The following is a 12,691-nucleotide window of genomic DNA, read 5'->3' as shown; positions in this document are numbered from 1 at the left end:
TGACAGTTAAAAATTTAAATAACGTAACAAACTTCTGGTAATATGACATTTACTAATCACACCCAATCTACAAGATCATCTTATGAATGAAATTCTCCTTGATATCACGCAATTAGGAATAAAAAAATACCGTCAAGGTACAGTTAGACTTTCAAACGAAAAAATCTTAATTTAGTAATAACATTTTCTGGGACAAATCATACGGATTGAAATATCCAAAGTTAGTTCGAGACTTTTAGTTTTTTTTTTTCAGAATATTAACTGAATAAATAATTGTTCATAGGAAATTTAGAAAAAGTGACCAAGTCAAAAAGTTATATCTACAAGATTCTTTCAAATCAAAAGATGACCAAAGAAATCAGTTCTGAGCAATGTCTGAACATACACGTTTTTTTAGGATATTGAAGGAGAGCTGGCTCCAAAGTTCGAGGTTCATGTTTAAGGATACTAACATACATTACATATAGTCACATCTATATCCCTTGCGGGGTAAACAGAGCCAACAGTTTTGAAAAGACTGATAGGCCACGTTCGGCTTTTTGGCTTGATGATAGAATTGAGATTCAAATAATGACAGGTTGTTAGCCCATCGCCTTAAAAAAGAATCCCAAGCCTCTACGGGTTATTTCAATTTTTTATGTAATTTTAAAATCTGAACATTATTTGGCGTGTCCACAGTTTGCAAGCCTGCATTTTTACATACATACATAAAATCACGCCTCTTTCCCGGACGGGTAGGCAGAGACTACATTTAACATGTTAAGATGGTTTGGTCATCCCTTACTGCGGGAATTTCGGGAAATCTTCCCTTAGTCTTCCTACATGCTTTAGTCCCGGTTGCATCCTCACCTCTCTACATATGCCTTTTAACCATGGATCCTGGATTGGGTAAGTTAGGAAATCTATCAGTAGTTACCATCGCCAAAGGCGACTAAGGGATGGGCTAATACATTTGGAATTCGTTTTGTAGAGCTATGGTTTTATTTATTTAATTGATTCCATTTTCCATGGTCTTGGAACAGATATAATCGTGTATGTATGTTGATTTATTCTTACGCCTTTAACATGGTGTTACACGGATAAGAATACGAAACAGACCCATTTCAGCTCCTATCTAAATCCGTTAATTTGTGCAGAGTAAAACCTTAACAAATGTTATTTGGTTTATCAATAGCTATGTCGCAAATGTCTTGACATGGGTTCCTGATACTGTGAGAGAAAAACTGGAATACGAAAAGTTTTATGAAAATATCCTTATTTATTAAATAAATAAATATATACGGGACAAATTACACAGATTGAGTTAGCCTCGAAGTAAGTTCGAGACTTGTGTTACGAGATAGTAACTCAATGATACTATATTTTATAATAAATACTTATAAACATCCAAGACCCAGTCTTTTCAAGACTGTTGGCTCTGTGTACCCCACAAGAAATATAGACGTGACCATTTGTATGTATGTATGTATCCAAGACCCAGGCCAATCAGAAAAAGTTCTTTATTCATCATGCCCTGGCCGGGATTCGAACCTGAGACCTCCGGTGCCACAGACAAGTGCACTACCGCTGCGCCACAGAGGCCGTCATTGTAATAGTTTGCTGTGTAAACCAATAAAGTTTAATCTTTATATGTTTTAAAAAATCATTGACACAAGTTAAAACTATTGTGATTACTGAACTGGGCCGTGTGGTTCCCAGCACCAATATAAAAAAAAAGAATTGGACCTCTCCATTTCATCTTTCCCATGGATGTCGTTAAAGGTGACTAAGTAAGCTTGTAAACTTGGGATTTTTCTTTTAGGCGATGGGCTAGCGACATGTCACTATTTGAATCTCAATTCTATCATTGAACCTAACAGCTGAACGTGGCCTATCAGTCTATATATCGGCTCTGTCTGCCCTGTAAGGAATACAGACGTGATTGTATGAATAAATGAAATGAATGGCGCCAAGTTTATAAGCCTAATCTCTTAGTCGCATTTTATGACAACCATGAGAAAGAGATGGAGTGGTCCAATTCTTTTTATATTAGTGCCGGGAACCACACGGCACTATCGCTATTATAAGGCGGCATCATCAGACAAAAACAAAAAGGTCAGTAACCTTACTTAGTGGTTAACCACGCTTCAATGATATTCAATCATTGAACAATGTCATTGTTTTTTTTATCAATAAATTATTTCTTTACTACTAGAAGGTATTGGTAAGGTGCCGTGTGGTTCCCGGCGCCAATAAAAAAAAGAATAGGGCCACTCCTCCTCTTTTCCATGGATGTCGTAAAAGGCGACTAGGGGATTGGCTTGTAAACTTGGGATTCTTCTTTTAGGCGATAAGCTAGCAACCTGTCACTATTTGAATCTCTATTTCATCATCAGGCCAAAAAGCTAAACGTGGCATGTCTACTCCGCAAGGTAAAAAAAAGGTGACAGGTTGCTAGCTTATCGCCTTAAAGAAGAATACTAAGTCTAATTATATCTGAAATAGTTAATAAGAAAAAAAGGTATCTTTATCAAATTAGCAGGGACGTTTTGTTCTTGTCTTATAGATACTATTGGCTCTGTCCACCCCGTACGGAATAAAAAAAATGATCAACAGATGTCAATGCCCCGCATCAAATTACCGAGCACTCGTACGAAATCGTCCCGACCCGTCCGATTAGAAACGGCGCAATCGCGAGCTCGTTGCGATCTCGTTGCGACACCGTCACGGGCCGACATTGTGTGGCTATAATCTTTTTAAGTGAAGTGTTTGCGATTGGTAAAAAAAAGTAAAGACGCCTCATCGTCAATATAATGCCAATGTAAGTAATGGGCCTTTGGATTTTTGAGTTTAACTCCTCGACCAAGACTTCGGCTTATCATTGACACCAGACGACATGCTTACAGTTGTTGCGACACCTATGATGTCGTCAGACTACTACAGACCTTGGAGGCAACTAGCGGCCGCAGCGAGAGACATCGGCTCCAGTATCAAAGCCGACAAGGACAAGTTCCAGATTAACTTGGACGTGCAGCATTTCGCGCCCGAAGAGATCTCGGTGAAGACCGCGGACGGGTTCGTGGTGGTGGAAGGCAAGCACGAGGAGAAGAAGGACGAGCACGGGTACATCTCGCGGCAGTTCGTGCGGCGGTACGCGCTGCCTGAAGGCGCGACGCCGGACGCCGTGGAGTCGCGGCTGTCTTCAGACGGCGTGCTGACCATCACGGCACCGCTGAAGGTGCCCGAGGCGGTCAAGGGTGAGCGGAAGGTGCCCATTGCGCAGACAGGACCTGTGCGCAAGGAAATCAAAGACCAGAGCGAGGGGGAAAAGAAATAAAATACTTAATTAATGTATTATTTTCCTTTATTTTTAAGACTGATAATTTACTCAATATGTGATCCGCGGCCGGCGCCAAATCGAAGAAGGGATCCGCCGCGTCCGCGTCCGCCTCCAAGGCGAAGAAGGCCGCCTCCGCCGGCGGCGGTGCGTCTTCGTCGCCGTCGAAGGCTGCCGGCGGCAAGGCGGCCTCGTCTGCCGCCACCGCTAAGGACAAGAAGGCTGCGGCCGCGGCCAAGAAGAAGCCCGCGGCGGCCAAGAAGGCCGCGGCGGCCGCGCCCGCGAGGGCCAAGGCCGCTGCCGCGCCGAAGGCGAAGAAAACTGCCAAACCCCCTACGAAGAAACCGAAAGCGCCCAAGCCGAAGAAGGCCGCCACAACACCCAAGAAGCCCGCAGCAAAGAAAGCGGCCGCGTCAAAGAAGTAAATCCCTACCTGTGTATGTACCTGGTATATACCGCCGCTCTCTTTATCTCTCCGCCGTTTGTTTACTGCTAGTTGCTTGCAGAAACAACAACAATAACTACCACGAAGACGGACGTCGTCGAAGAAGAAGAGATCGGGGTGGGTGGGAAAAAGCGTGCACCGTTGTGTGCGCGTGCCGTGCCGCGCCCATGGTGCCCTTTCGCGCCGAACAAAAAGCCCTTTTCAGGGCTAACATATGGTTCAATGTGTATGTTTCTTTGTACAACAACAATAATAACACATGTCTGTGTGTCGTCGACCTACCTTGTGAGACAGGAGTGTAAGTATCGCTTCTTACGTAAGTATTGATGAAGAAGAAGAGAGAGAGTGTTAAATAAAAAAAATAAATAAAAATATACAAACGCATGAACATTCAGATATATATTTCATTACCTGACTGCGTTATTAGCTAGCTAGCTAGCAATTCCAGTCCTAACTAATATTATAAACTAGCTGAGCCCGCGACTTAGTCTGCGAGTAATAGTAATTTTGGGCATCATAGCAGTCCTCAAGGATGCATAATTTTCCCCGTTTTTTTTCACATTTTCCATTATTTCTTCGCTCCTAATAGTTGCAGCGTGATGTTATACAGCCTTAAGCCTTCCTCGATAAGTGGTCTTTTCAACACAAAAAGAGTTTTTCAATTCGAACCAGTAGTTCCTGAGATTAGCGCGTTCAAACAAACAAACTCTTCAGCTTTATAATATTACTAGAGGCCGCCCGCGACTTCGTCCGCATGGAAACCCTATCAATCCCGCGGGAACTCTGGGATAAAAAGTAGCCTATGTGTTATTCTGGGTCTTCAGCTACCTACATACCAAATTTCATGGTAATCGGTTCAGTAGTTTTTGCGTGAAAGAGTAACAAACATCCATACAAACTTTCGCCTTTATAATAGTAGTAGGATAGTATAGATGCGAAAGTTAGTTTATTTGTTACCTCCTCACGGCTTTACTGAATTAATCTGCTTGAAATATCACGTATATAAAATCTGGGTAAGGATCCCTGATGTGTCTCCGTTTTAAAATCAGATCACCCGCATACCATACGACTTAAGTAAGTAAGTAAGTAAATACCTTATTGTTCACTAAAGGAGTACATTACAAATATAAAACAGCTGTACAGTACAAAGGCGGGCTTATCCCTAAGTGGGATCTCCTCCAGCCAACCTGACTAACATTATATTATTATTTTTTTAAACCATAGATATAATAAATTGTCAATATAATTAAATAAAAAAATCCAGAGACATTTTCACTCATTCGGGGTAACCGATGCACTCAGTCTTAAATTTTTATTCTTTTCATTGTTAAATAGGAAAAAACGATACGAATTGAAACAAATTAATTTCACGACCAACATGGTGTTTGCTCATTGTTTGTTTATTATTATGAAAATTATTGGTTTCTTTTAAAAAGGTAGTCTGTTAGGACAGTCTCCGTATATTTCCGATTCACAGACGTCACGGTCGGGTGGTAAAATAAATCAATTTTTAAAAGCGACTAATCAATTAATTTGTGATTTATATATTGTAATATTATTAATACATACATACATATGGTCACGTCTATATCCCTTGCGTGGTAGACAGAGCCAACAGTCTTGAAAAGACTGGATGGCCACGTTCAGCTGTTTGGCTTTATGATAGAATTGAGATTCAAATAGTGACAGGTTGCTAGCCCATCGCCTAAAACGAGAATCCCAAGTTTGTAAGCCTATCCCTTACTGGCCTTTTACGACATCAATGGGAAAGAGATGGGGTGGTCCTATTCTTTTTCGTATTGGTGCCGGGAACCACACGGTAAAATGTGCCGTGTGGTTCCCGGCACCAATACAAAAAAGAATAGGACCACTCCCTCTCTTTCCTATGGATGTCGTAAAAGGCGACTAAGGGATAGGCATTCATGAAAGCGACTTATACACGGAGCCGCGAGCAACATCTAGTATAAAGTAAAGGTCAGATAAAATATAGTTTTCAGGAAGAAAAAAGGAAAATGAAGAAAAATAGGGGATTTATTTAATCAAAGAGTAATATGATACAGTCGTGCGAACTTTAAGTTTTAATGAGACCGCATTTTCACAATTAATTTTTTTCATCATTATAAAGTTTTGTAAGGTCAACTTGATCTTTGAAGTTTTAATTATGTAATCGATAAAATAAATGAAAAAGTAAATAACTTACATATACACAAATCACGCCTATTTCCCGGAGGGATAGGCAGAGTCTACATCTTTGCAGTTGCCACGATCCCTGCATACTTCTTTCGCTTCATCCACATTCATAACTTCGCCAAATAAAAGATATCTTTTGATAAACTGATTTTCATTAGGTACAATACATATTTAGTTTGAAGACCCATGATCTAGGCAGAAAACCTACACATTTAGGCAACTGTATAAGTAGGACTAGACTAGATTAAGTCTAGGCTAGACTAGATTTCTTTTCTGACAAGTAAAAACGGAATCGGGACTAACGCCATGAGAATATCAAGTGTTTAACATCCCTCTTTTTAAGTTGTGGTCAAAATATTTCATACATACATGTAATCACGTCTATATTCCTGCGGTAGACAGAGCCAACAGTCTCGAAAAGACCAATTAGTCACGGTCAGCTGTTTGGCTTAATGATAGAATTGAGATTCGAATAGTGACAGGTTGCTAGCCCATCGCCTACAATAGGAATCCCAAGTCAGTCTCTTTCAAACATACATACAATTACGTCTTTATCCCTCATGGGGTAGACAGAGTCAACAGTTTCTAAAACACTGAAAGGCTACGTCTAGCTGTATCGCTGAATTAATAAAGAAGTAATGATAAAAATCATACTTTATTGATTTGTGTTCACTCGGCTCGTTAAAAACTTTCTTTTGTTATCGAATTAAAATAAGATTTCTCACCGAAACTTCGTAAACAGACATCTGTCTGTCACTTCCGAATAATTCCTGAATCATTTGTTTTGTTGCAAAACTGAATAAGCGATAAACAATGACAGATTTGAATATAGCAGAAGATTTGAGTTACAAATTGTAATTGCAAACGTAATATTTTTGTGCCGTGTGGTTCCCGGCACCAATAGAAAAAAGAATAGGACCACTCCATCTCTTTCTCATGCATTTCGTAATATTTGACTAAGGAATAGACTTATAGAATAGAATAGATTTATTTTCAAAATTGGATACAAGGTATCACTTATTGACGTCACATCACTTACATCTAATTATAACTACTACCGCTTCCAAAGCGCATGTGTAGAAGAAGCGGCGAAACAAACTACACTGCAGCTTATAAATATGGTATTCCTCTTGTAGCTAGCAATCTGTCACTATTTGAATCTCAACTTCATCATGAAGCCGTACCGAACGTGGCCTTTCCGTCTTATCGAGACTGTTGGCTCTGTCTACCCCGCAAGGGACTTAGACGTGATTAAATGTACCTACGTATATTGACACTGAAAAAGCAACCGTCTATCGAAACAGTAATGCTACACCCACTGTGAAGTATTTAAGATGTTTGACAACCGCCTTACATCGAAATGCAATTTGGGATGTCGAAAATAATACTATGTAAATATGAATTGGTTTGTCGATTTTGTCGGCTGGTAGGCAACCTTCTTTACGTGCGCCATGGCAACCGTTGCCATGGTATTGTTAGTGAGAAAATAATTTCATACATACATAAAATCACGCCTCTTTCCCGGAGGGGTAGGCAGAGACTACCTCTTTCCACTTGCCACGATCTCTGCATACTCGTACTTCCTTTGCTTCATCCACATTCATAACTCTCAGAAATAATTGCAGAGATTGTATTTATTGTATAAAATATTTTTCATTTTTTTTTCATATAATTTCATTTCTTTGACACGGCAGTGCCGTGTGGTTCCCGGCACCAATACAAAAAAAGAATAGGACCAATCCATCTCTTTCCCATGGATGTCGTAAAAGGCGACTAAGGGATAGGCTTACAAACTTGGGATTCTTTTTTAGGCGATGGGCGAGCAACCTGTCACTATTTGAATCTCAATTCTATCTAAAAGCCAAATAGCTGAACGTGGCCATTTTTCAAGACTGTTGGCTCTGTCTACCCCGCAACGGTTATAGTCGTGATCCATATGTATGTATGTATTATTAACCTTACGTTCGAACTAGATGCTTAAGTGGAGAGGAACATTTTTAACGTTTATACAGGAAAAGACGCTTTTTTAACGTTTATAACGTTTTTCTTTTTTTTTTTTATTCCATCAAACCAGCATTTAATTGAACATCATCTTTTAATACACGCCGAAGCCGGAACGTTAACGAAATACGAATATTCATCACAGAGCTTATTAAATACTATTAAGCCCTAAGGGGCAGTTCCGTTAATTAAGCTGTTAATTAGATACGATCCTCATTAAATTCTAAATTTAATAAATGATTGCAATACAAAGTGCCGTTTGGTTCTAATAAGAAAAAGAATAGGACCACTCCTTCTCTTTCCCATGGATGTCGTAAAAGGTGACTAAGAGATGGCACTATAAACCTGGGGATCTTCTTATTTGAATCTCGATCCTATCATTAAGCCAAACAGCTGAGCGTGGTCTATCAGTATATTCAAGATCATTAGCTCTGTCTACCCCGCAAGGGATATGGACGTGATTGTATGTATACCTGTACAACAATATATAGTCAACTCTTATTGCCAAACATGCTGAAACCTGTTTCTGCTTGCGTTCAACGAATGACGTCATAATCTCAGTGACGTCACGGCACCCCACACTCGAAAGTTGCAGCGTCCAGTGTGCATCAATGCAAAAACAACGTTGAAACAATAATGTGACGTGACACACTGCCGGATAAGTTGGACAACAATTTTTATATCCTACATTAGTTTCTGTTCAACTTTACTTTTAAAAATCTTTTATTTATCTTGACTTGTAAGTATATTATGCAACATAAATCTTGTTTATTTTCTATTTGTGTAATATTATCATTCATTCATTCATATAGGCACGTCTATATCCCTTGCGAGGTAGATAGAGCTAACAGTCTTGTAAAGACTGATAGGCCACGTTTAGCTATGGCTAAGATGAAAATAAAAATGAGAGGTGATTAAAAAAAATATAAAGATAATCTTTAATTGGACTAGTTTAACAATTTAAGAGAGGTCGTGATTGGTCGAGCTATAGACTTGAGATCCAGCAAATAGCCAAAGGCTGATAGTCCAAAGGTCAATACCTGGAGTGCGTGCGCGCGCTTTTATTTGCCTCCCGGGCTGTGAAGAGGGTCACCGGGCAGACCGAAGTGGCATGACGTCACAACATACATACATACAAACATAAAATCACGCCTCTTTTCCGGAGAGGTAGGCAGAGACTACCTCTTTCCACTTGCCACGATCTCTGCATACTTCTTTCGCTTCATCCACATTCATTACTCTCTTCATGCAAGTTCGGCGGTTTCGGGTACTTTTGACCTGACCTTTTACCAGGACGTCCTTAATTTGATCAAGATACGTTCGTCTAGGTCTTCCCACTCCGACCTTTCCCTCCACACTCTCCTTGTATATCTGCTTAGTCAACCTGCTTTCATTCATCCTCTCCACATGACCGAACCATCTCAACATACCCTTTTCTATTCCTGTAACTACATCTTCTTTCACATCACAACATTCCCTTTTCACGCTGTTCCTTATCCGGTCACTCAATTTCACACCCATCATACTCCTTAACGCTCTCATTTCCACTGCATTTATTCTGCTTTCATGCTTCTTTTGCCACACTCAACTTTCAACATGACGTCACAACAATAATTATTATAATAAATTTCATGCATGATTTGCTGGAAACTTGCGTTTTGTTGCCTGAACAACAGTGCTGTGTGTATCACGCAAAAGCCGCTTTCAGCGCTCATTATTGTTTTAGCTTCGCGAACATTGGACATTATGAGAGCTACATGCCTATAGACGACCGAAATAATAAGCATTGAGAGATGTAAGTTAGTTTTTTTTTGCCTAGTATTTATGTATGAAGCGGGAGCGATGATTCTACTCGACCGCCACCAAAGGGAAGATCTTCCGACAGGCTAGGTGTTACGCCTGGGGAACCGCGCGACAGACGATGTTGTGTCTCCGACACACGGTTGTTTGTACGAGTATTTATGCTCCAATTCGTAAAATGTACCGTGTGGTTCCCGGCACCAATACAAAAAATAATAGGACCACTCCATCTCTTTCCCGTGGATGTCGTAAAAGGCGACTAAGGGATAGGCTTATAAACTTGGGATATCTATTAGGCGATGGGCTAGCAACCCGTCACTATTTGAATCTCAATTCTATCTTATAGCTGAACGTGGTCTATCAGTCTTTTCAAGACTATTGGCTCTGTCTACCCCGCAAGGGATATAGACGTGATTATTTATATATGTATGTATGTAAGTAACAAGTTCGTCTGTCCACCGTTATAGCTTTATATAACACTACAGCTTCCGACAATTAAATGTAGAAAACTTATCATATCAATTTTTTTGCCCACAAAATACATTTGCATTAAATAAAAAAAAACACTACAGCTTTCCCAAATGTAATTTCATAAAACGGACGATACCATAATATTATGTCGCCTGTAATCGTATAAAAAGGGTTTCAGTCAACTACGGGCAGAAACGTTCTATGTAATATATATAACTCTTTCAATTCGGATGCCGACCGTAAGTTTTTGGTGACATTTTGTTTTGTAGTTATATAGTTTTTGATAAGCTAGAATATTTAGTGCCGTGTGGTTCCCGGCACCAATACAAAAAAGAATAGGACCACTCCATCCTTTCCCATGGATGTCGTAAAAGGCGACTAAGCTTTCAAACTTGAGATTCTTTTTTTAGGCGATCGGCTAGCAACCTGTCACTATTCGAATCTCAGTTCTATCATTAAGCCAAATAGCTGAACGTGGCCTACCAGTCCGCTCAGGACTGTTGGCTCTGTCTACCCCGCAAGGGACATAGACGTGATCATATGTATGTATGTAGAATATTTAACACGCTGAAGCCCTAACAATGTGGAAAGAGTTAGTTATTAATTGGACCCTAGGCTTACATTTACCAACTCAAACACGCAAAGTTGAGAGAGGTTTTTTGACATACATACATACATATGGTCACGTCTATATCCCTTGCGGGGTAGACAGAGCCAAAAGTCTTGAAAAGACTGAATGGCAACGTTCAACTATTTGGCTTAATGATATAACTGACAGAGTAAAAAACCTTTATACTCGTTCTTGTTAATGTCGTTGGAGGCGACTTAGTTTGGTACGAGAATGATGTGCAATTTATTGCATACAAGCGACCCGCCCCGGCTTTACACGGGTAGCATTAATTGATATAAGCCTTCCTAACCCGATTTCCAACATTTCAAACAGGAGAAAAATATGCCAATATACAGACAGCAGGACTTAAGTTTATGATATGATGTTATGACGAAGTGAAGTGATAGTGATTTTGGATTTTTTTTATACTTTTGAGTTAGCCTCGAAGTAAGTTCTGGACATGTGTTACGAGATACTAACTCAACGATACTATATTTAAAAAAAAATATATTTTATAAATACTTATATAGATAAACATCCAAGACCCAGGCCAATCTGAAAATGTTCTTTTCTCAACATGCCCTGGCCGGGATTCGAACCCGGGACCTCCTATGCCACAGACAAGCGTACAATCGCTGCGCCACAGAGGCCGTCGTACCATACTGGTAACAAAGAAACACATAAAATATTGCTGACTAGTGACCCGACCCGGCTTCGCATGGGTAGAATTTATACATATAAACCTTCCCTCTGAATCACTCTATCAATTAAAATGTATTCAAATGAAAAAAAAGTAACGTGTGTGTTAAGTGTGTGTTTAAATATGTATATCAAAACCGCTGAATTGTTATGAAAAGGTTAAAAGCTCTTTTGTCTCGTAAATTTTTCTTTCTATGTATGTATGTATGTGTTTGTTGAGTCACACAAAACGTGGGAAGTAAGTACTAGAAACTAGTACTTAAGATTTTCCGCTTAGTACTCACTGGGGATTTAAATTAAAACTGTTATATAAAGTTTTCTAAGATTATAACAGCCTTTTGTTAGAATTGGCTATCGTGTGTAGAGCGCGCGTCTTAGCATTACAATATAGTTTATTTTTTTATGTACTGAAATTTTGTAAAGCCTTTTTGATTGAAAAATAAATTTTTAACTATGTGAAAAACCGTGTAGTTTCAGGCACCAATAAAAAAGTTATAGGACCACTCCATCTCTTTCACATGGCTGTCGTAAAGGGTGACTAAAACTTAGGCTTATAAACTTGGGATTCTTTTCATAGGCGATGGGCTAGCAAACTGTCACTATTTGAATCTCTATTCTATCATCAAGCCTTACAGCTGAACGTAGCCTATCAGTCTTTCAAGACTGCTGCGTGCATTGTACCATGATTCAATTCAATTCAAATTTTTTATTCATTATTATAGGATGCTTCATATCGCTTAATAATTGTCAAATCTTTTGGTTACACAACATTGGTTGACGTCAAATAAATTACTTAAAACTAAGTTTACTGCCGCTTCCAAGGCGTAAGTGCAGAAGAAGCGGTAACAAACTGCACTGCAGCATTTTCTTCAATATGTCATTCATCAATCATGATCAAATTATATATGTCAAGGATAAAATTTTACTTACCTGTCCTACTTAATTTGTAATTGAAATTCCAAGCAAAGACGGGGAGATTTAATTTTTACCTGAACCCAAGCGAAGGCCTGTTTACATATCGCGGAGTAACGATGTTCTACTTTGAAGCTGAAAAAAAAGAAATTCTGTCTGAAAATATAAATGAGATTTTGAATTTTTAACTAAGCTATTGTTATTTTTACAATCTTATATTATTCTATTTTATTCTATCAGAATTTTG

The 12,691-nt window shown here is 39.2% G+C and overlaps 1 protein-coding gene across 1 annotated transcript; it reads left to right on the top strand.

Annotated features, from left to right (window-relative positions):
- Window positions 1–2,839: 2,839 nt before the first annotated feature.
- LOC106142181 (protein lethal(2)essential for life-like) lies at window positions 2,840–3,354 on the top strand. Its single transcript, XM_013343859.2, has one exon. The coding sequence runs from the start codon at window positions 2,876–2,878 to the stop codon at window positions 3,314–3,316; it is 441 nt and encodes a 146-aa protein (XP_013199313.2). The 5' UTR covers window positions 2,840–2,875; the 3' UTR covers window positions 3,317–3,354.
- Window positions 3,355–12,691: the final 9,337 nt, after the last annotated feature.

This window comes from Amyelois transitella, chromosome 21 (assembly GCF_032362555.1).
Source record: "Amyelois transitella isolate CPQ chromosome 21, ilAmyTran1.1, whole genome shotgun sequence".
In the NCBI taxonomy this organism is placed as follows: domain Eukaryota; kingdom Metazoa; phylum Arthropoda; class Insecta; order Lepidoptera; family Pyralidae; genus Amyelois; species Amyelois transitella.
This window is presented reverse-complemented; position numbering and strand designations above follow the sequence as displayed.